Source organism: Eleutherodactylus coqui, chromosome 8 (assembly GCF_035609145.1).
Source record: "Eleutherodactylus coqui strain aEleCoq1 chromosome 8, aEleCoq1.hap1, whole genome shotgun sequence".
In the NCBI taxonomy this organism is placed as follows: domain Eukaryota; kingdom Metazoa; phylum Chordata; class Amphibia; order Anura; family Eleutherodactylidae; genus Eleutherodactylus; species Eleutherodactylus coqui.
The window spans coordinates 59,746,047-59,767,807 of NC_089844.1; the positions used below are offsets into that span (position 1 = coordinate 59,746,047).

A 21,761-nucleotide genomic window follows, 5' to 3' on the forward strand; every position below is an offset into this window, starting at 1 on the left:
GGCAAAACATTTTCTACCCTATCTGAATTTACCCTTAAGGCCAATTTACACGCAAAGACAATCTTTCAAACCACTGAAAAAAATGTCAGTTTTAGCAATCGTTTTGCATAAACTGTTAATGGACACTAATGTCCATTAACACTTTATTAGCTTCATTTGCATGTAAAGGGGTCTCCAGGAGCTGTTTGCAGAGCACAGCATGTGGTTTGAGCTCTGCACACAGCTCCTTTGTTCTTGCATGGACTATAGACAGACTCTCAGTCTCCCGAACAAAACACAGCGTCCCTGTTATCTTCTCTCCTGCTGAACGATGGATTTTAAGCTCACCTTAAACAATGGCAGCGTTTACACGCAACAATGACCGCTCATCTGCGGTTGTTTGACCGAATTTTGAGTGTGTAAATGGGCTGATTTCAGACTACCATTTTTTAGTTTCGTATTTGGTTTGTGCTTTGCAAACTGTAATACAGTGTTAATGTAAATCTATGTGTGTATTCACATGGCTATATTTTTCACGGCTTTTTTTTTTTTTTTAAATGCAGCATGACCCATTTTTCCAATATTTACCTCCAAATTGCTATTATCTATTGGGTAAATATGGATCAGCATTACGGATGCAAGTACTGATAAAATAGTGATGAAATACTGATAACATAACATACAGTTGTAATGTCATCCTTAAAGGGGTTGTCCCGCGCCGAAACGGGGTTTTTTTTTTTTAACCCCCCCCCCCCCCCGTTCGGCGCGAGACAACCCCGATGCAGGGGTTAAAAAAACAACCCGCACAGCGCTTACCTGAATCCCGGCGGTCCGGCGTCTTCATACTTACCTGCTGAAGATGGCCACCGGGATCCTCTGTCTCCGTGGACCGCAGGGCTTCTGTGCGGTCCATTGCCGATTCCAGCCTCCTGATTGCCTGGAATCGGCACGTGACGGGGCGGAGCTACACGGAGCCGGCATTCTACACGAGCGGCCCCATAGAAGACTGCAGAAGACCCGGACTGCGCAAGCGCGGCTAATTTGGCCATCGGAGGGCGAAAATTAGTCGGCTCCATGGGAACGAGGACGCTAGCAACGGAGCAGGTAAGCATAAAACTTTTTATAACTTCTGTATGGCTCATAATTAATGCACAATGTACATTACAAAGTGCATTAATATGGCCATACAGAAGTGTATAGACCCACTTGCTGCCGCGGGACAACCCCTTTAACACAGCTGTAATTAAGCGGCGCTGCTAAGTCACCTGACCGTTCTGATTTTATAATGGGTTGACTACTTAGTAGTTCCGCTCAATGCATTGAGTGGCGGCTTTCAGCCATCCTACTGGAAAAATGATGGAGAAGGTAAGTATAGCATTTATATTCCCGGTCTCCATGAGTCACCTACTTTCAGCACATAAGCTTAGCTAGTAGGGCTAAAAGTAGGTGGCAGAGTCTCTTTAACCAAATGTATGTATGCAGAACTTGTTAGTAATCTGCTACCATGGTGATACACAGATCTGCATAAGAGCTGACGACAAAAAAAAAAAAAATCTGAAAATTTTAAATAAGACTATTTGCAAAGTTTATTCTTTTTTAGTTTTGATGCTATGGAGCAATACACGAAATAACTTGGTTGTAACGGTGAATTTTCACTTAAAACGGCTTCTATTGGAAGTCACATCAAGAGAAAAGAAAAATTACACAAATCAGCTTTACCATTCAGAGTCTTTATGAATTACTTATGTATGACTTTACTTTCGCTTCATACATGAGATATCAAGCATAATTAAAGGGGTTGTCTAAGAAAAAAAAAACATTGGAAAAACCAGTGTATTAAGTAGTATACATACATCCCTTGATACCTTTAGTTACAGTATTTCGAACTGCTTGTTTTGACTAAGGAACCATCATTGGGGAATGAAAATGTCTGTTAGACACAGAACCGGCGTGGCTGGGATGAGTCAGGACAGAGAGCCAAGCACCTATCTAAGCTCTTCTTGCTCCTCCGCCAGCCATTAATGATGCCCCGCACTAGTAACCTGTACCATGTGAAGAGGCAGAGAGCACTGAGGAGACAGGCTGCTCAGGGGGAGGTGTTAGAAAAAACTAAAAAATATTCAGCGATCTAGTCGTACTACCGAATGCACTGTTTTTTTTTTCACGATTTGTGTTTTTCTCCTATTTCCCAGGCAACCCCTTTAAAAGTTTTCAATTTCTGAATGCAAGTTAAAATAATAGGGGTTTCACCTGTTTTCTGGCACTGCAAAAGTTTCTCATGAATGACATCTGCTCCGTCAATCAAAAACCGGCTCTCTTGTATCATCTGCGAGATGAAAAAAACCACAGGTAAATCATTATGGACATTATTTATCCTCCCAGATATGTAGCACAATGACTGACGTATTCTAGACATTTTGTTCGCACGGTTAGATGGACTGCAGACCAACGCTTCCACTTGAGCGTTCCATCCTTCCATATTACTATGAAATCCTTCCGCATTACAATTTCATTTTTCAGTCTGTTTTCACTGAATTAAGAAAAAAATAATATTGGCGAAGTAGACAACAGGCAATTTTAGAGGGCCAGGACATAGCACATCTCAAAGAAGGAAACGGTCGAAGTTCGAAGCTCCTCCTCAAAAGAGGCCCTTCTACTACTTATAGACTCCATTTCATGCCATGCAAAAGTCATACGTATACTTCAAGAAAAACAGCTAAAGATAGGAGCATAAAGTGGAGCTACTCTTCAAAGGGCAAGTCCAACCGAAATTCATTTTCTAGAGATCTGTCAGAAGGCTATTACTATTTTCAAGAACAAATGGGCTTTGATACACTTCAAAAAGTTACCGCAGATTTTCATTGATGAGCTCCTAGTGGTGCCGAAAGATTTTGGCTACTCTGAGGCAACAGGAATAAGCAGAGATAGACGTGTACAGGCTACATGATGGGATCTACTGAGATGTCTTTCCGGAGGTCAAAGCATTTATTTTAGGTGGATTTACCCTTTAACCTCTTCAGTGGCAGTCACGGAAATTTTCCGGAACGAGCTCCACTGCCCATAGTGAAATAGCCTGGAAGATTTCCGGGCTATGTTTCACTATGGGACCGTGCAGAACACAATGCCATAAGCTGTGGCATTGTGTTATGCGCACACACCGCTTGCACAGTCCCACAGAGAACCAGTGCAGGACTTCAAAAAAAAGAAGCGGGAAGATATAATCGATCTGCCGGCAAATTCCCGCTTCTTTTTTTGAACTTCTGCACTGTTTACAGGTTGCCACGGAGACCATCGGCTTGTCAGAAGCCAGCCAATGATCCAGTGGCAGGGAGAGCCGGTGATCGGCTGTCAGATGATAGCCAGGCACCAGCTCTTACAGCGGAGAACGGAGAAAACCTCCGATCTCCGCTGTTTAACCCTTTACATGTCACGATCTGTGCGACCGCAGCATGCAAAGGGATAACAGAGGGAGGGGGCTCCCACGGTCACCATTGGACCCCCCGCAATGGGATTCGATCATTTTGCAGTCCTCACTAAGAGCACCATAAGGTAGTGACTGTCACTCTGATTGCAGTGATTTGTCTATTGTGTGCATCTATGGAGTAGTTTGGAAGAAACTTGTATTTTATTCATAGCACCCAGACACAGAACTAGTCCTGCATATTCATGAGCTGCAGGCTAGCCACACCCACCCTGTCCTCCAGCCAATGGTTGGCAGCTCTCGCTCTCTCTACACACAGTAAAAGGCAGATGGCAGTCAATCATTGGCTGGTGGGTGGGTGTAGCTAGCCTGCAGCTCATTAACATCCAGTACTACTTTAAGACGTCCTCTATGTATGTGCTGCTACTGATAAAACGCAAGTTCTCAAAAACTACTGCACAGATCCACACGGTGGTCATATCAGTGTAATGAGTGTGACCGTCACTACCTTGTGGTGAGGGTTGCAGAAAGATGATGCCAAAGTCTCTTTAACTAGGATTGCAACCAAGCTGTCTTTCATTCTTTCAGTCAATATCACAACATGTGAAATGGCCACGTTTTAACTTAAGAGGCTCCATTAAACATTGATATGACTGTAATGAGGATGACCTGAATTTATGTCTTTTACCTTCAATCAAAGATTTATTATGATGCAACCACACAAACCCAAATAGCTTCAAATAGACAACCTTACTCAGACCAGGTTGTTTGGTCCAATAGAGGGCTGCACAAAACCCCTGGAGAGACATTCTCCTTCCTGACTCCAAAAAGATGCCAAATTGTTACTGTTTTTTTTTTTCATTACAATCTCTAGTTGCAGGGCATCACAAGCTTCAAAAAGGTTTTCCTGGCAATTTATATTGAGGACTAATCCTCAGGATAGGTTATCACTAGCTGATCAGCTGGGGTTCACCCCTCAGGACCCTGGACAAGACCATGTACGGAATGAAAGCCTATAGCTCTCACCTGTATAGTGGCTGGCACTGGTAATTGCAGGCGCAACTCTTGTTCATGTTGCAATCATGTTCATGTTGCACGTCCGGATTGTGGCTGCGGAATCCCACAGTGGAATCTGGCCCTGACCATAGCTGGTTACCCCACGTACCTGTCTCTTCTTTTTCTATGCTGTGGATGGTCTGGCCATGCGCCATCACACATACTCAGTACAGATTTTCCCACACTAGGCGATGACGCGGGTGCCCGCAGCCAATCTGGAATTGACATTCCGGATAGGCTGCGGATTGGACAGCTTCCATGGACCTCAATAGAAGCTGTCCGTGTGGAGTCCACACAAAAATGGAGCATGCTGCAATTTTTCATGCGCGAGCGGAAATTGCAATTGGTTTCCACTCATATGCATGAAGAATCACTTTGCCATAGAATGCCATGGGCAGAATTTCCTGCGGAATCCGGGGGCAGCCACTTTCCGCGGATTCCGCAATGCGAATTTGCACGTGTGCATTAGTCCTTACACTTAAAGACAAGCGGTGTATAAATCATTATCTTGACAATAGATGAGCAAAATCCTGAGATGTGGTTCTCTCTTCATAGGAGCATATGTGCATCGGCTGAATACCCCACCCAAACTTTAATATGGGGACACATGAAATGTAATGAACTACAATGGACTTTGTAGCTGATATTAGGGATAGCATTAAAATATTTAGATTAAAAGACAAAACTAAAATAGATTAGACTTCCGAGGAAACTTGCAGGGGGCATCACTGGTAGGAATGCTTGTTCTTTTGAAAAATCAAATATTTCTTGGTTACAAGGGCGATATCCTGCAGGCTTCGGTATAAACACTCGGCTTTGTTATAGTAAAGATCTAAAGGTGCTGGAGCCTCTGATAGCAGCTCCCGCAGAGAGCTCACTGACTGGATGCAATACTGATTAGGACCTGGAGAAATTAGAGTGAAATTCAAATAAATTTGAATGGAAATAGGAAGCTGTTAAATAAGGAGACAATGTACCGTGTTTTCCCGAAAATAAGACAGTGTCTTATATTAATTTTTGTTCAAAAAAGTTTAACCTTTTTACATGTATAGCTGCCTGGACATTATTTAAATTGACTTTCTTAATTAACTGTTAGCAGGGCTTAATTTTGCAGTAGGGCTTATATTTCATCCTCAAAAAGCCTGAAAAATCATTTTGCATTCTCAACAATTCTGGAAAATCATGTTATGTCTTATTTTCAGGGAAACAGGGTTGTTACTCACGTTGTTCTTCTAGATCAGTTGAGCATGTGCTGATAGTGGCTGATTGATACACTGTATATGTGGACAGGAAATAAGTCACTTGTCACAGGTAGACTGAAACACTTAAAGGGGTTGTCCCGCGCCGAAACGGGTTTTTTTTTTTTTTCAATAGCCCCCCCCGTTCGGCGCGAGACAAACCCGATGCAGGGATAAAAAAAAAAACAAACGGCCAGTACTTACCCGAATCCCCGCGCTCCGGCGACTTCTTACTTACCTAAGTAAGATGGCCGCCGGGATCTTCACCCACGGTGCACCATGCGGTGCACCGTGCGGTCCATTGCCGATTCCAGCCTCCTGATTGGCTGGAATCGGCACACGTGACGGGGCGGAGCTACGAGGAGCCGCTCTCCGGCACGAGCGGCCCCATTCAGAAAGGAAGAAGACCGGACTGCGCAAGCGCGTCTAATCGGGCGATTAGACGCTGAAAATTAGACGGCACCATGGAGACGAGGACGCTAGCAACGGAGCAGGTAAGTGAATAACTTCTGTATGGCTCATAATTAATGCACAATGTACATTACAAAGTGCATTAATATGGCCATACAGAAGTGTATACCCCCACTTTGTTTCGCGGGACAACCCCTTTAAGGCCGGATTCACATCGGCGTCCAGACCTCTGGACGGCGGTTCTGTCAAAGATCCGAGACAAAATACGGGAAAAAAGAGCGTAGCATGCATCACTTGTCCTTCCGTCCAAAAGACGGTAAGCTGGGCGGAAAGCAGATGGACTCCATCATAGTCAGAGAAAGAGCGGTCCGGCCGCGGAGATTCCCTTTTCATGCTCTCCGAACGAAGCACCCCAAGGACGCTTTCACACAAATTTTGCAAGATGTGTGCTGTGCGAGTCGCACAAATATGAACCCGATTCTTTAAATGGGGTAATATACATGATCACTTTTTAGGTTCAAATACATTTTATCATCATTTAGCAATTTACATACATATTTAATACCAAGCTAAGGAAAGGGGGGAAGGGGGAGTTGGGCTACAAGCACCACTGTAGTTAGGGAGATCTTTGTAGGCTCCGCGCGTGAGTAGCCATGCGTTTGGTGGTAGGCATCATCTAATGGAATATCTGATGGCTAATTAAGTGGCTCTCGGTGGTGTTTACTATGGATTCAATAGCCACACCTGGCCTGGTTCAGAAAATAAAAGGCTGGGTCCGCTGACCCCATAGACTACGATCTCTTCTTTTTTTGGAGCTTTTACGTGGTCATTGACCTAGGAATATATCAAGGATCTTGTCTAATCCAAAGAATGCAACTGCCCCGACCAACGAAAGGGAATAGAAACACTTTTACAATAGACATTGGGGGTAGGGTGTGGGGGGAGCAGGAAAGGGAGGGGTAGGTAAATGGGGGGGGAGAAAAAGAAGAGATAGGGCAAAAAAAAGAGGGAGGAGGGAGGGGGAGGCCCAAGAATCCTTTTCTGTGTCACAATTACCTAACTGCCCCTCAGGCTGGTCTCGTTCCGGGCTGCATGATGCGTGAAAAAATAGCAGCATGTCCTATCTTTCCCTCGGAACTCATCAGCCATTGTTTTCAATGGGGCTGACAGAAGCACCGCATGGCGTGCGAGGTGCAGGCGAATGCAATGCAATGGTTCCTAATGAAATCTATGGGAAACACTTGTTCATTCTGACAGCTGCACCGGGGGATCGCTACACCCCTTGACACAAAAACACCTGTCATCTGCGTGCAAATCACACGTTCCCAAACGTGATGTCAGGCAGAGTTTCGCGGCCTAATATCGCACGCGCCCATGTGAAATAAGCTTTATTACAATAAAGGTATTCTAAGTACTCGCACATAACAATGTATTTACACTCATCACCCTAGAGTTGGCAATAGTTTACAGTAAGTGCCTGCGTACAAGGCAGCCAGTGTGAACAGGACCTAACAAAAGCTAAAGTGATCTACATTCATTACAATCTATAAACACTAAATAACCGAGTGTGTCGCTATTTGCTAACACTTCACATTAATATTTAGTAATGCCGCCTTTGTAAGCATCTACAGTCTTCGGTTTAAGAGTCCCATACAGCTTAGACTCCAGTCAAATGAACCAGGAAGCGAATGACTTGTGTGCCTATGGGAGATTCCCGGCTTTCCACTGATAGAGGATGTTGGTGCAAAGCAGGATTTGGCACATGGATTGTGCCTTGCAATTAATTTTGTTCCCCCTGGAAATAAGCTGCTGCCAGAGCTGCCTGGCTGTGACTTTCTCCACTGTCCCTATGCAAAAAAACGATTAGCCATCATATGTATGGCTGAGCTGGGAGAAATAGCTGTCAGCTGAATAAGAGTGTTCATAGCTATTGAAAGTTTATGGGCACCTTATTCAGTCTCATCACTGCTTTGAAAAACTGTTGACGTTCTATGAAGTTCCAAAGAGAACCATCTCTTTGGAATAGGCAGCTATTCTAAGTCTAACCACAAATTCTCAATTGGACTTGACCATTCAAGGCTGTACATTCCTGTAAATATTTGACCTTACTGTTTTGCTAAACACCCTGAGGACGCAGTCATTATTCATTTTTTCCTCCCTTTCAAAAAAGTATAACTTTTATTTTTCTCTTAAAATAACCAGTTTCCCTAAAAATAAGACCTACCCCAAAAATAAGCCCTAGCACGATTTTCCAGGATTTGAGGAGGCAGAATGCTTTTTTTAGGATTTTTGTAGAATGCCTCAAATATAAGCCCTGCTCCAAAATTAAGCCCTAATTACAGTTAATAAAAAAGTCAATTTATATAGTGTCCAGGCAACTGTACATGTAAAATTTTCGGGGAAACAGGATAGCTGTCTGAGGCCTTGTTTTTAGTGGGAAAAGTTGTATTTTTTTTATATGGTACTGTTTAATGTACCATATATTGTACTGAAAAACGTACAAAAACTTTGGGGTGTCAAATAGAATGAAAAAAGAAATTACGCCTTTTTGGGGGGGGGGGGGGGGTTATCACATACAGTGTGACAAAAATGACATGCCTATACAATACATTGCCACATTTCAGTATTTTGTTAAACCATGCCAAATGCAGGGCTTGACAGGCAAACAGCCATGGCAGCCCTGGAGACCGTCACAAGGTCCTAGGTTGCCATTACAAATGAATTGCTGCCCATGAGGTCATTGCAGGCGAGCCTTTTGGATGACAGAGGGAGCCATTTAAATGCCACTGTCAGAACTGAAGGTGGCATCGAAATGGTTAACAGTCACAATGGGAGTTATCGGCTATTATGGCTGCTGCAGCTTGGTATCGACACCCATCGCATATAGAGCAAGCCTGGCTCCTGGGCCGGCTTCATATAAATCCAGCGCACATCTATGGCGGATGTCACCAGCGGGATTAAAAATACATTTTCTAAGCTTACCAACCTCCTCTTTAATTTTATTTCTACACAACTGAACAAAAAACAAAAGGCAATACAAAATGTTTAGGACTCTTGTGAGACCCCAACCCATATCACTCTCTAAATCACCAACATACTAACCTTTGAAACAAAGAGAATAGGAAGGCATCCTGGTATTCTGAGAACATACATATATACAGCGGCCTTAGAGGCGTACAGTGGGGCAACAGCGAAGAAGGCGAGTCTGAAATTCCGGTCTATGAACCTACAACTTCAGTTCATGGGCTCATAGGACCTGATAGAGTCTCTTAAAGGCAACTAACTGTTCCAGTAGAGAATAAGGGTTGGCGTAATAAGGGCCTTTACACAAAGTCAAGATTTGCAGGAGCAAATCTGCCATGGATTTTCAGTGCCGTTCACGGCAGAAATCTGCAGCTAAAATACAGGATTTTTGCCAAGAATTTGCATGTAGATTATCTCCATTAAAGTCCAATTGAGCCAATCCAGGGCTTTTCAGTGTGGAATCTACGGAAATAATTAATATGCAGTGAATTACAAAATCTGTGCAGTCAATTTTTTTCAGGCTTTTCCCGAAGCATGTGAAATAAAAAAACTAAAAAAAAAAACTGATTTGCATGCATTGCATTGCCCCTTAGGGAGCTGAATATTTAGGCCCTCGGCTTGCCACTCTGAAAGTCAACGAAACGCAACATTAAATAGTCAGACTAAATCAATAAACTAATTACTGTACTTTCAAAGAGATTCAACACGGTCACACAATAAAATATCTGGAGGCGGTTAATACTCTTTATAAGCGCCATACTGTATATGTAACATGAAGAGCTACTGAATATACAGAATTACCATTTAGAAAGACGAACAGCGCAGAGTTCAAGAAGGCATGTGATTTAAACCCCTAAATTGCTACTAATAGTGTCAAAACTATCATCATTTAATGGTAACAACAAAAAATATCATTCCGGTGAAGACCTTTCGAAAAACTCCATGTGTTCCATTTAAACTGCCTAGAACAGCATGGAATTCGGCTTCTTTCTGCGAGTGTCTTAATAAAATTGCCATCTTTTACAAAAGAAACAGATGTTGGAGACAGGAGCCTGGAATTATCCCATTAGAACGAAAAAGATGTTCCTCTGCATCGGTAATGCTACTTTGTTGCGCACATAACTGTCTGGAAGCAAAACGGCTCGGTTAAAATATGGAAATGTGTCATTTAGGCCAATATTTTAATAGAATTTAGAAATCTCTCTACCATCATCTGTAATAAATTCAAACTCGGTAGGAGGGCATGGGAAATGTAGGACATTAAACACTGCTGTATGTGTATTTAAAAGGTTGGAAACTGTAATTAATAATAACTCATTTTAGAAAGATTAGCTGGATTAAGAATTTCTCTGTTAACTCCCAACATCATCTACATTATGCAAATGCAATTATAATCCTTCCCATGTAAATGCTAAACTAAAAAAAAAAAAAAATGAAGTTTATACTTCTATTGTTTGAGTAATGAAGCAGTATAGAAAAAGGAAAGGAAAGGAAAAGCCCGGCGGAGTGAATCCAAAGGTGTGGCGGAAGGGCGTACAACGTGGGGGTAGTAGTGGTGGAGGAGAAAGGTATAGTACAGCTCAGAGGCGTAACTTGAAGCTTCTGGGCCCCAATGCAAAACCTGTAACAGGGCCCCCAACTATAATGCTTCGTTCATAGTATTGGGCTCTCTATATGGAGAAGAGAGGCCTTATGGGCCCCCTAAGGCTCCTGGGCCCGGGTGCAACCGCATCCCCTGCATCCTCTATAGTTACGGCTTTGGTACAGCTTGTCACACAGAGGACCAAGGTGGTGCTAGTGAGGTGGTGCTTTAGGAAGGGCTTTACAGGATGGGCTTTGATAGGCGAGCAACAGGTATAGATTGCCCGTCCACCCGTTCCCCCTTTGTTTAATCTTCATCTGGCCGATAAATCACAAGATAAATAAGTAAGGGATTTATAGATCTTTTTGTCCAAATCGAGACAAGTGTCGATGGTGGAAGACAGAGGTTTATTGGTGGGAGATGAGGCAGGCGAGGGCTTCATATTTAGCTGTCGCAGTGACGGTAGGGTAAGGAGTCCTTGAAGGCAGGTTCGGAATTAAAATGAAAAGACTGGAGTAAAGATGGATGCAGTAGAATATCCTTGTGGTTTTTTGGGTCTGGGGAGGCATGCTTAGACCATTGGTGATTCGCTGATGGCAATGTCGCCAGGGAGGGAGTAACTCACTTATAAATGGGTTCTCTGGCTAGGTGATGACAGCTGAGGGCAAAAGCCTGAGTTTCGGGGAAGAGATCGAACGGTGGAGATGCTTAGGCCTTCAAGGTCTCCTTACTTGAGTAATCGTCCTCTTGTTTTAAAAATTGCACTTTATTGATACTGTGTAACAATGGCTGTTTTAACAGTTTCACAGATATTTATTTCTACAGTTCATGTTTTGCATGTTTTATATTATATAGTTATTAAACGGCCCATTGTGGCCTTTCCGACACTAGTACTACTTTTCTCTAGTCAAGACATTACATGATAGACCTACTGTAGTATTACTGTTGGTGAACATCACACCATTAAGTAAGTAGACTATGCCAGGCGTATACATACCACTTTAAAAGCATATCTGTAACTTGGTTTCATAAATTTCTGAATGATCTTGTCAAGGGATGTCCCAGTTGTTCCCCCACTTAATGGGGTACTAATATTAAGCAAACTGATGACATATGGCCAGGAAACACCATCCCTTTTTGATCTCTGCAGCTAAATTTCACTGGTAATATCATCCATCCTAATGATATTCTATCACTTGCTGTTATGGCAATACTTCGTTGAATACTGCTTGCTAGAGATGAGCGAGCACCAAAATGCTCGGGTGCTCGTTACTCGGGACGAAATTTTCGCAATGCTCGAGGGTTCGTTTCAAGTAACGAACCCCATTGAAGTCAATGGGCGACCCGAGCATTTTTGTATGGGACCTATGCTCCGCTAAGGTTTTCATTTGTGAAAATCTGGGCAATTCAAGAAAGTGATGGGAACGACACAGCAACGGATAGGGCAGGCGAGGGGCTACATGTTGGGCTGCATCTCAAGTTCACAGGTCCCACTATTAAGCCACAATAGCGGCAAGAGTGGGCCCCCCCCCCCGCACTGTCAGCATAAAGATCGTTCTCCTCTGCCATAGCTGTAACAGCTGTGGCAGAGAAGAACGATGTTTGCCCATTGAATTCAATGGAGCCAGCAATACAGCAGGTTCCACTGAAAGCAATGGGCTGCCGGCGATCGCAGGATGAATTGTCGGAAAGGGGTTAAATATATAAGCCCTTCCCTGCAATTCATCCAGAAATGTGTTACAATAAAAATATATACCGGCGTATAAGGCGACGGGGCGTATAAGACGACCCCCCAACTGTCACTTTATACGCCGGCAATACAGTAGAGCAAAGAATAAAAATCATTACTCACTTCTTCTGACGTTCTGCGCCGCTCCTGCAGGCTGTCGCTCCCTCCTGGTCCACGGCAGAGCACTGCTTTCTGGACGCAGGGCTTGAAATCCCCGCCTCCAGAAACACAGCCCATCACAGCCATTCAATGACATCATTGTCATTGGCTGTGATTGGCTGAAGGCACGTGTGTTTCTGGAGGCGGGGATTTAAAGCCCTTCGTAGAGAAATCAATGCTCTGCCGGGAACCAGGAGGAAGCGACAGCCTGCAGCAGCACCGCAGAACGTCAGAAGAAGTAAGTAATGATTTTTATTCTTTGCTCCACTGTATTGCCGGCGTATAAGGTGACAGTTGGGGGGGGTCGTCTTATACGCCCCGTCGCCTTATACGCCGGTATATATTTTTATTGTAACACATTTCTGGATGAATTGCAGGGAAGGGCTTATATATTTAAGCCCTTCCCGACAATTCATCCCCGCGCTCGCCGGCAGCCCATTGCTTTCAGTGGAACCTGCTGTATTGCTGGTTCCATTGAATTCAATAGGCAAACATCGTTCTTCTCTGCCACAGCTGTTACAGCTGTGGCAGAGAAGAAGGATTTGTCTTCTATATGTTCTCACTGGGGTCGGTGCTGCTGCCGCCGGCCCCATTGAGCGCATATAGAGAAGATTTATGGCCTTAAGAAGGACCGTTGGGGTTCTTGAAACCTAAAATCACTCCTAACACTCTCCCTATAGCAGCTCCACCAAGATACCACTTTCCCTGAGCTATGTCAGAATGCATCTGTGGCGAGCCGCGGGAGGGGCCGATTTTAATACTCGGGTGACACCTAATCTCGCCAGCCACTCACTGCAGGGGGGTGGTATAGGGCTTGAACGTTGCAGGGGGAAGTTGTAATGCCTTCCCTGTCTTTCTATTGGCCAGAAAAGCGTGCAAATTTCTCAGGGAAGAAAATGAAAGTAACCCAAACTCCGCGTGGTACTCGTCACGAGTAACGAGCATCTCGAACACGCTAATATTCGAACGAGTATCAAGCTCGGACGAGTATGCTCGCTCATCTCTACTGCTTGCACAAAAATAAAACGGCACAGGAGAAGTAGAAAAACACTCATATCTTGGTTTCTTCCTTTACCCTTAATAAGATCTTACAAAAATTTGAAGGACATGAAGGCCATCAACTCCTCCAGCTGTGAAATTTCACTAACTACAAAGCTATGATGTTAACATGTACCTTGATCATTTGTTCCATCTTTTATACATTGTCCATAACCAAGGCCTAGACAAATCTTTGCAGGTATGGAAGCCAGCTCCAAAAAGAGCCAGCAATGATGCACCATAGGGTCAAGTGCACACAAGTGGGTTGGGGAGCCATTGATGTGCATGGGGAAAAAAGCGCTATAAGGCTCCCTGCACACTGCAAAGCCAAAGCCCGCAGCAGAATCCGGCTCCGTCAGCAGCGGGAGCCGCGTATACTTGCTCTATCGCCAGGGAATCTGTCCTGCGGATGGACCCCGGCGGCTCGCCGTCGCACATGTGCTGTACTTTTTTTTTCACTGCAGCTTTGCTAGGCGACAACGCAGATTTTGCGACCAGCCCACAATGTCATTGTGCACGGGCCGCGGATTGGAAGCCGTCTGTGCGGAATCCACACAAAGATGAAGCACGCTGCGATTCTTCCTCCGCGAGCGGAAATTGCAATTGGTGGTCGAAGCAGTGGGTCAGCATAGTAAGTAATGGGTAGTATTTGCTGCAGATTCACAGTGCGGACAACGAATGCGGATTCCACAACTAATATCTGCTGGGAGCAGGAGCCCTAATGGTAATGTACAGCCTGGACTTACACGTCACAGATTTATTGCCACCACCCCATCCATAGCCAGAATAGAGCTCCCTTGGTATTTGTACAGCAGCCCTTCTTGTAACTTCCCAAGTAGTCACAGCAGCCTCCCCTTTTCCCCACTCAATAGTCATTGTATGCCCTCCCTCTTTTCCCAGGAGTCACAACAGCTTCACGAGCATAGTAGTCACAGCAGACCCTTCTTACTTCCCCAGCATAGTGGTCACAGCAGACCCTTCTTACTTCCCCAGCATAGTGGTCACAGCAGACCCTTCTTACTTCTCCAGCAGGCCACCTTCCACTAGTGAACCTCATTCTAAGCGGTTAAACCATTACTTCCCCACCACTGCCTCCCCCCCTAGTAGTAATAGCAAAGACTTAGGCCACTGTCACACCCGCGCACGTTTTGCCACTGCAGTGTGTGAGAGTAGCCTTACATCCACCCTCACACTCACTTGTCTGGAACCATATCTTCTTGGAGAGAAGGTGCCTGATGCTGTCAGTGACAGCAACCAGCTCTATACATCCATCATTGGGTTGAAGCCCTTGGGTGCTGAACGTATAAATGGCAGGAGACAAAACATGGTCACAAGGACCTTCCAGGATTTGTCCAGCACCACAATATTAACTAAACCAAAATAAACTTATGGGAGCAACATACTCCTTTACAATTGATCTAATTCTGTGATCGTGGAGAAATGCAAGATTCTTCTAAAGACTAATTGTAAAGTCACTGGAGAACAAGTGAGGCAGAAAGTACAAAATGCTACAGTGCACACAGGTCTATTCACAGGCACAGCAAATTCCTTTGAAATGAGGCAAGTGTAGAAAAGTCAAGCAAGACTTATCTGAGATGCTGGTTTATATAACATAATTACTGGACTTTGGGTGAGAATGTAGACTTTTCGAACAGAAAGAAGTGGATTTTCCAGAAGATATATCCCTTTTATTCTAAAAGAACCCTAGAACTCAAATAGGAGCCTATTATAAACAGCACACAAATGAAAAAGCAAAATGAATGGCCAATTGCCCAACATCCACGAATCTGCTGACATTCTTAAGTCTCCTGCTGGCAGTCAAAATAAGATCAGTCTGGCACGGCATAAATGTTAGTTTTTGTTATTTTTGTTTTAAAGACCTGTCAACGAGGCCCTCCTCATTTTTGTCATTTAAAAGTCAAATACTAAATTCAAATACATGGAAAGTTTTCTATATTTCCTGTTTCTTGCCTCCATTTCAAACCCATACATATATAGTACACACATACCCTGTTTCCCTGAAAATAAGACATAGCATGATTTTCCAGAATTTTTGAGGATGCAAAATGATTTTTCAGGCTTTTTGAGGATGCTTGAAATATAAGCCCTACTCCAAGATTAAAGGGGTTGTCTCGCGAAATCAAGTGGGGTTATACACTTCTGTATGGCCATATTAATGCACTTTGTAATGTACATTGTGCATTAAATATGAGCCATACAGAAGTTATTCACTTACCTGCTCCATTGCTAGCGTCCTCGTCTCTATGGTTCCGTCTAAATTCGCTGGCGTCTTGCTTTTTTAGACGCGCTTGCGCAGTCCGGTCTTTTGCTCTGAGCACGAGCCGCTTCAGTGTGCTCGCCGCTACAGCTCTTCTGCGCATGCGCAGACGAGCTGTATCTTCTCAGGAGCGCGCTGGAGCGGCCATTCTGCTACCATCCTCTCTTAGAGGAAGGTGCAGAGCCGCCCAGCCGTGCCGAGAAGCCGCCCAGCCCAGCCCAGCCCAGCCACCCAGGTAAGTGATGGGTGACGGACTGACGGAGGTGACGTGTGACTGACTACCGCTGTGGCCCCGGAGCCTACCGCTGTGGCCCCGGGGGCTAGCACGGGGGAGCCGGGGGCTAGCGCGGGGGAGCCGGGGGCTAGCGCCGGTTACCTGCTGCCTGGCGGTGGGTGACTGGTCGGCCGCGTTCAATCCCGGGGTCCGGTCGGCAGCTGCGGGGCGTCTGGTTGTCAGGGAGACACAGCTGGTAGCGTCTCGGGAGCGCGCACGTCGGGCTACAACAAGCGACGGGAAAAGAGCCGGCGGCCATCTTGGGGAAACTTTTTATAAGTTGCTGGAACTGTAAGTACAAACCAGCTAGAAAAGTCATTTACGGGGGGCTTAGTAATGTATGCTTAATTAGGGGGACTGGGCAAAAAAAAAATTTCACTGCTTCCTCGAGACAACCCCGTTAAGCCCTGCTAACAGTTAATTTAAAAAGTCAATTTAAATAGTGTCCAGGCAGCTATACATGTAAAAAAGTTAAACCTTTTTGAACAAAAATTAATATAAGACACTGTCTTATTTTCGGGGAAACACGGTACTAAGGCCAATTTCGTGGAAAGCTAAAAAAATTGACCAGAAGACATATATTAGTGAATTGATGTCCGTAAAGGGATATTCCACAGATTTACTATTGATGACCTCTCCTAAGTATAGATAATCAATAATTGATTGCCAGGGGTCCACCGCTCAGGATCCCAGCGATCATCTGATCCTCCAGCCACTGTCAGTGTAGCCAAGCTAGACATCCACACCTGTGGTCAGAGCCGAAGTATTATGGTAATCAATAGGAGTGATGCCTTCTATTACACTTCTAGCTCTTCTCGCAATGAGGAGCCGGAAGTGTAATGGAAGGCATCACTCCCATTGATTTAAATGAGAGCAAAGTCTTTCTATTACACTTTCAGCTCTGACCACTGATGCGGATGTGCGGCTCAGCTGCATTAACAGCAGCTGAAGCATCAGCTAATCTGCAGAGATCCCGAGCGGCGAATCCCCGCCAATCAACTATTGAGGAAATGCCCACAAAAGCCTTATAATATGTACAGGACCATCTTTAAAAATGGATCATGAAGCATTACTGTCAGAAGTAAACCTTTTGGTTTAATTATGTAATTTTGCAACGTCCGATAAGCACCATAAACTTGGTTACGCTTATAAGTAAAGAGAACATGGCCTCTGGGGGTGTACTTCATAGTGCCAGGGGTGCACCCAGTACCACGTTCCCCTTGCTGTTATCCCTGATAGCACTTTGTCTGCGAGATCGGGAAAGCCGTGCGGGTGTCATGGCAGCCGGGGTCCTTCTGAAAGACCCCAGAGGCTGTCATGGCATGCTATGGCATTACATCATACTGCATAAGCTATCAAAGCATCGCTAGTTGTGGTCCCCCAGGAGGACTAAAAGAAAATGTAAAAATAAGAACAATAACGTTTTATTCATTATTTAAAAAAAAAAATAAAAGTAAAAAAAAAACAAAAAACCTTTTGCCATATTTACATTCTAAATAATAAAACAAAAATACGAATTTGATATCACGGAGTCCGTAAAAGACTGATCTATCACAGTAATGCATTATTTAGCGCGCACGGTGAACGTCGTCCAAAAAAAAAACAACACAGAAATGCGCTTTTTGGTCACCCTGTTGCCAAGAAAAAAATCTAATAAAAAGCTATCAAAAAGTCCTATGTATTCCAAAATGGTACCAATGGAAACAGGACGTACCGCACAAAATGAGACCTCACACAACTATATCGACGGAAAAATAAAACTTTCATTGTGCGCAGAAGATGGAGACAGAAAATAATTTTAAAAATTAAATATCTTTAAAAAATATGTATAAGTAGTACAGCAAAAAAACCAAAACTATACGTTTGTTATCGTAGTAATCGTACTGACCCATAGAATAAAGTCATCATGTCATTTTTGTTGCAGTTTGTGCGCCGTAGAAACAAGTGTTGTATGTTCTATTGTAGAATTGAACCACACTTACTGATACAAAATACCAGTGCAGGAATAGAACCACATCCCTCAACATGCAGGTAGTCATACGTCATTTCTGTGATTTGTTTATGTTTCTAGTGTAAAGACCTGCAAAAAGACGAGGACCCTTGATGTGGGCTTGCGGGCTTCCGTATTTTGGCCAAAATATTAACTAATACCTCGTATTTATCGCTATTTTTGCAGCAAGCAGTCTGGCTTTAAATGCTCAGGAAGCCCAGGGTGGCAGTGCCAGTGTGGATCACTGTTAAAGTGCAGGGCAACCCGGGCTGAATTGTGTGTGGCGTCATAAAAGGTTGCAAGCCAGATTGGTGCACCACATGTATCACTTGGTCTGGAACCCTTTGTTTACCTTATCTATGTGCATGATGCTACGCAGCCACTCCTCTCAATAAGTGGGTAGGTATGGGAGTGGTTGCTCAGCAGTATTTTGCACATGTGCAAGCTAATCCATATTGCAGTTTGGCTGAGGGATATGGTTCTACACCTGCCCTTGTATTCTGTATCAGTGTACCGGTAAATATGGTGACCCTCTTGCTTTGTCCTCTTCTTTGATTTGTCTATGTTCTATTGTGAATACAAGATTGTTATATGAGATTTTCAAATCATTGCATTCTTTTTTTCGTTACATTTTTTTACATTTTACATAGCATCCAAACTTTTTGGAAATTGGTGTTGTGCGATTCATGGAATGGTATGAGATGGTGAGGCGGTGAAGATTTTATTTGGAAGAAGTCCGGCTTTGCTGACCTATTTCCTATACAGATAAATTGTCTGCTTTTGCAGGAAGGTTGTTAAGGACTACAACACCAGGCAATCATTTCGCCATTACAGCATGCTCAAGCCTTTTTCTGTGCATTGTTATTCATGCACATGGAGCTATTACACATAGCGGTAAATGCCTGTCTGCAATTTCACTGGAGTATCGCGGCTAATATGATGCGAGCTTTCCATTGTACAATGTGTGTGAAAATCATTCTGCTGGCAAAATAATGAAAATTATTTATTCTCTTCCAAATGGAACACGTTGTAGAATAACAATGTTTAATGACCCACAGTATGCTGTGAAAATCACTTTGTGCTTATAGCACTCTTGATATGGAGGCTTCTTAAAGGCAGTGCTTGGCAGGGAGAGATGCTTGTGTTATGTTATATATCCACGCGTATATATACATGGAATTATTAGCTAAAGGCCTCATGCCCGCGGCCGTGGCGGACTCCGCTAGCGGAATATCGCAGCGGAGTCCGCCACGGCGCCCCCCAAAACCCTCATACTCACCTCCCGGATCCGGTGTGTTATTCCCGTCCCACGAGCCAGCGTGTATGCTCAGTACAGCGCATCACGCGCTGGCCGTGCGGGATGACGCAGCCGGGGTAGGGCGGGGACGCATATTCACGTGATACTTTCGCTGTGCTACAGCGGAAGTAAAGCGTGACAGCCAGCTTCCATTGACTACAATGGAAGTGGGCCGTGCATATTCCGCGGCAATTAGGACACGCCGCGGTTTCTTTAACGCTGCACATTGAGCTACTAGGTTCAGGATGCCGCAGATTTCTGCCGCATAAAACGTTTGCACCCTGTTTCATGTCTGTAGAATCTGATTTTCAGGTAGTCTTCTCCATTTTTCTGCTGTTAGCAATCCACTTTCAGGTAAGGGACATGTAGCAAATCTAGCATTCTGCCAGTAGTTCACTGTTCTGCACTTCCTTGCCCTTACTTCCTATGCTGCATTGCAGAGTCTATGGTCAATTCAGCAGGGAGAAAGTATCTGAATGCCCATAGCCCTACTTTCCCAGTATGATGCAGGCATTTAGAGACATACTAGCAAAAATGGTTAGTAAAACCACAGATATGCAGAGATTGTAGAAATTGTTATCATAGTGTCGGCAGACCACTCACTCTGTAAGTGCAGGTGAGCTGCCTGTGAATATAGCCCATCCCCCTGTTACTATGGAAACATCCCTGTGTTCTTGTTACTAAAGAAGCTCTGCATCTAACTACAGTGAGTGGATTGCAAAAAAGCTGGACAGAAGACTCCTAGTGGCAGCCAATTCAAATGTGATTAACAGTGGTAAAGCAACAAAATTTTTAAAGGAAGTATAGTACAGAAATGATGAGACTAACACAAGATAGTAGATAAGCAGAAGTTATCTGAAACGTTAATGGCCCCTTTAAAGCATACCTGTATTTTTAGATGACTTTTCAGAATGAGCTGCTGTGTGTGTAAGCGAAGAGCAGCTCTATTTCTGGCAATTATATGATTTGTATCCTCCACTTTCCCCCCTCTTCAGGCTCCATTTCTAATTGCCAGTTTTACTGAGCTAGTGGGTGTAGACTAGCTGCTATGATGCTTCTCATACACTGCACACAATAAAGATGAGAACTCAGTCCCCTATCTACACTCAGGTCTCTGCTATGTATGTAATCTGCTAATCCATCAGTTTCCCTGAAAATAAGACATACCCTGAAAATAAGACATAGCATGATTTTCCAGAATTTTCCAGAATTTTTAAAGATGCAAAATGATTTTTCAGGCTTTTTGAGGATGCTTGAAATATAAGCCCTACTCCAAAATTAAGCCCTGTTAACAGTTAATTAAAAAAGTCAATTTAAATAGTGTCCAGGCAGCTCTACATGTAAAAAAGTTAAACCTTTTTAAACAAAAATTAATGTAAGACACTGTCTTATTTTCCAGAAACACGGTAGAACTACAGACCCTCCAATGCAGAAGACAGGGGTACAAGGACCAGGGTACTAGTGTTGATTTTCATCAGGATATATATTAATGATGACAGGCAAAATACAGATGGACGACATGGTGGATTACAATGTGACACGTTTCGGGGTATAAATCCTCTTTTTCAAGCCACTGTAGCACACCCTCAGAACCAGCAGCATGGTGGACATTGTAGAGCAGTAAATAGGAGTATACCTGTGAATCCAGCTTTGGTGTGAAAAAGTAAAACCTTCTAGAGTCAGCAACAGCGTTTCAGTGCTTTTATCTCCCTGCAACGGCTCCCTCTTTTCCTTTGGACTTTTATTGGCAGCTTCTATAACCTGATCTCTAAGCAAGCTGGTCCATCTTGCGTCGCTGAAGATGGATTTTAGCAATGAATTTCACATGAATGACCAATTCAGGAGTTGGGAAGGGGGAGACGAGGCTGATTAAAGAAAGAGCCATTTTTATCTAATGGAACATATTAAAGCTTCTTATTTGCCTGTAGTGTAACAAGCAAAATCTATTGAAACCATAGAGCCTATTTAAGTTATGTTTTTGCATTCTTTTGTGCACAAAACTATTGACATTACTGTGCAACATGGCCATTAACTGAGGCCATTAACAGACATTGCACATTTTCGGTAGAAAATCCCTCTTCGCCTATGCAGCTAGGTGAAGACAAGGCTGATAAAGGCTTCTTCACCTAACCAGACAGCAGAAGAGGGAGCTCCAGCTGTGCTTGCACTGTTCTCTATAGTTCAGTTGCAGGCACAGCAGTTTCCATATAACAATTTATTATTAAAACTTGCTTTATATATTTTATTGATTCTTTCAAACACACTACTTGCTCCTGTGCCCAACT

General features: G+C 43.8%; 1 protein-coding gene across 1 annotated transcript in view; it reads right to left on the bottom strand.

Moving 5' to 3' along the window:
• PLCL1 (phospholipase C like 1 (inactive)) overlaps positions 1-21,761 on the bottom strand; it is a 259,157-nt gene that overhangs the window by 37,288 nt on the left and 200,108 nt on the right. Inside the window, exon 4 of the mRNA XM_066575683.1 lies at positions 2,230-2,305. Coding sequence (XP_066431780.1) covers positions 2,230-2,305 — 76 coding nt within the window. The remainder of the gene's footprint in view (positions 1-2,229; positions 2,306-21,761) is intronic.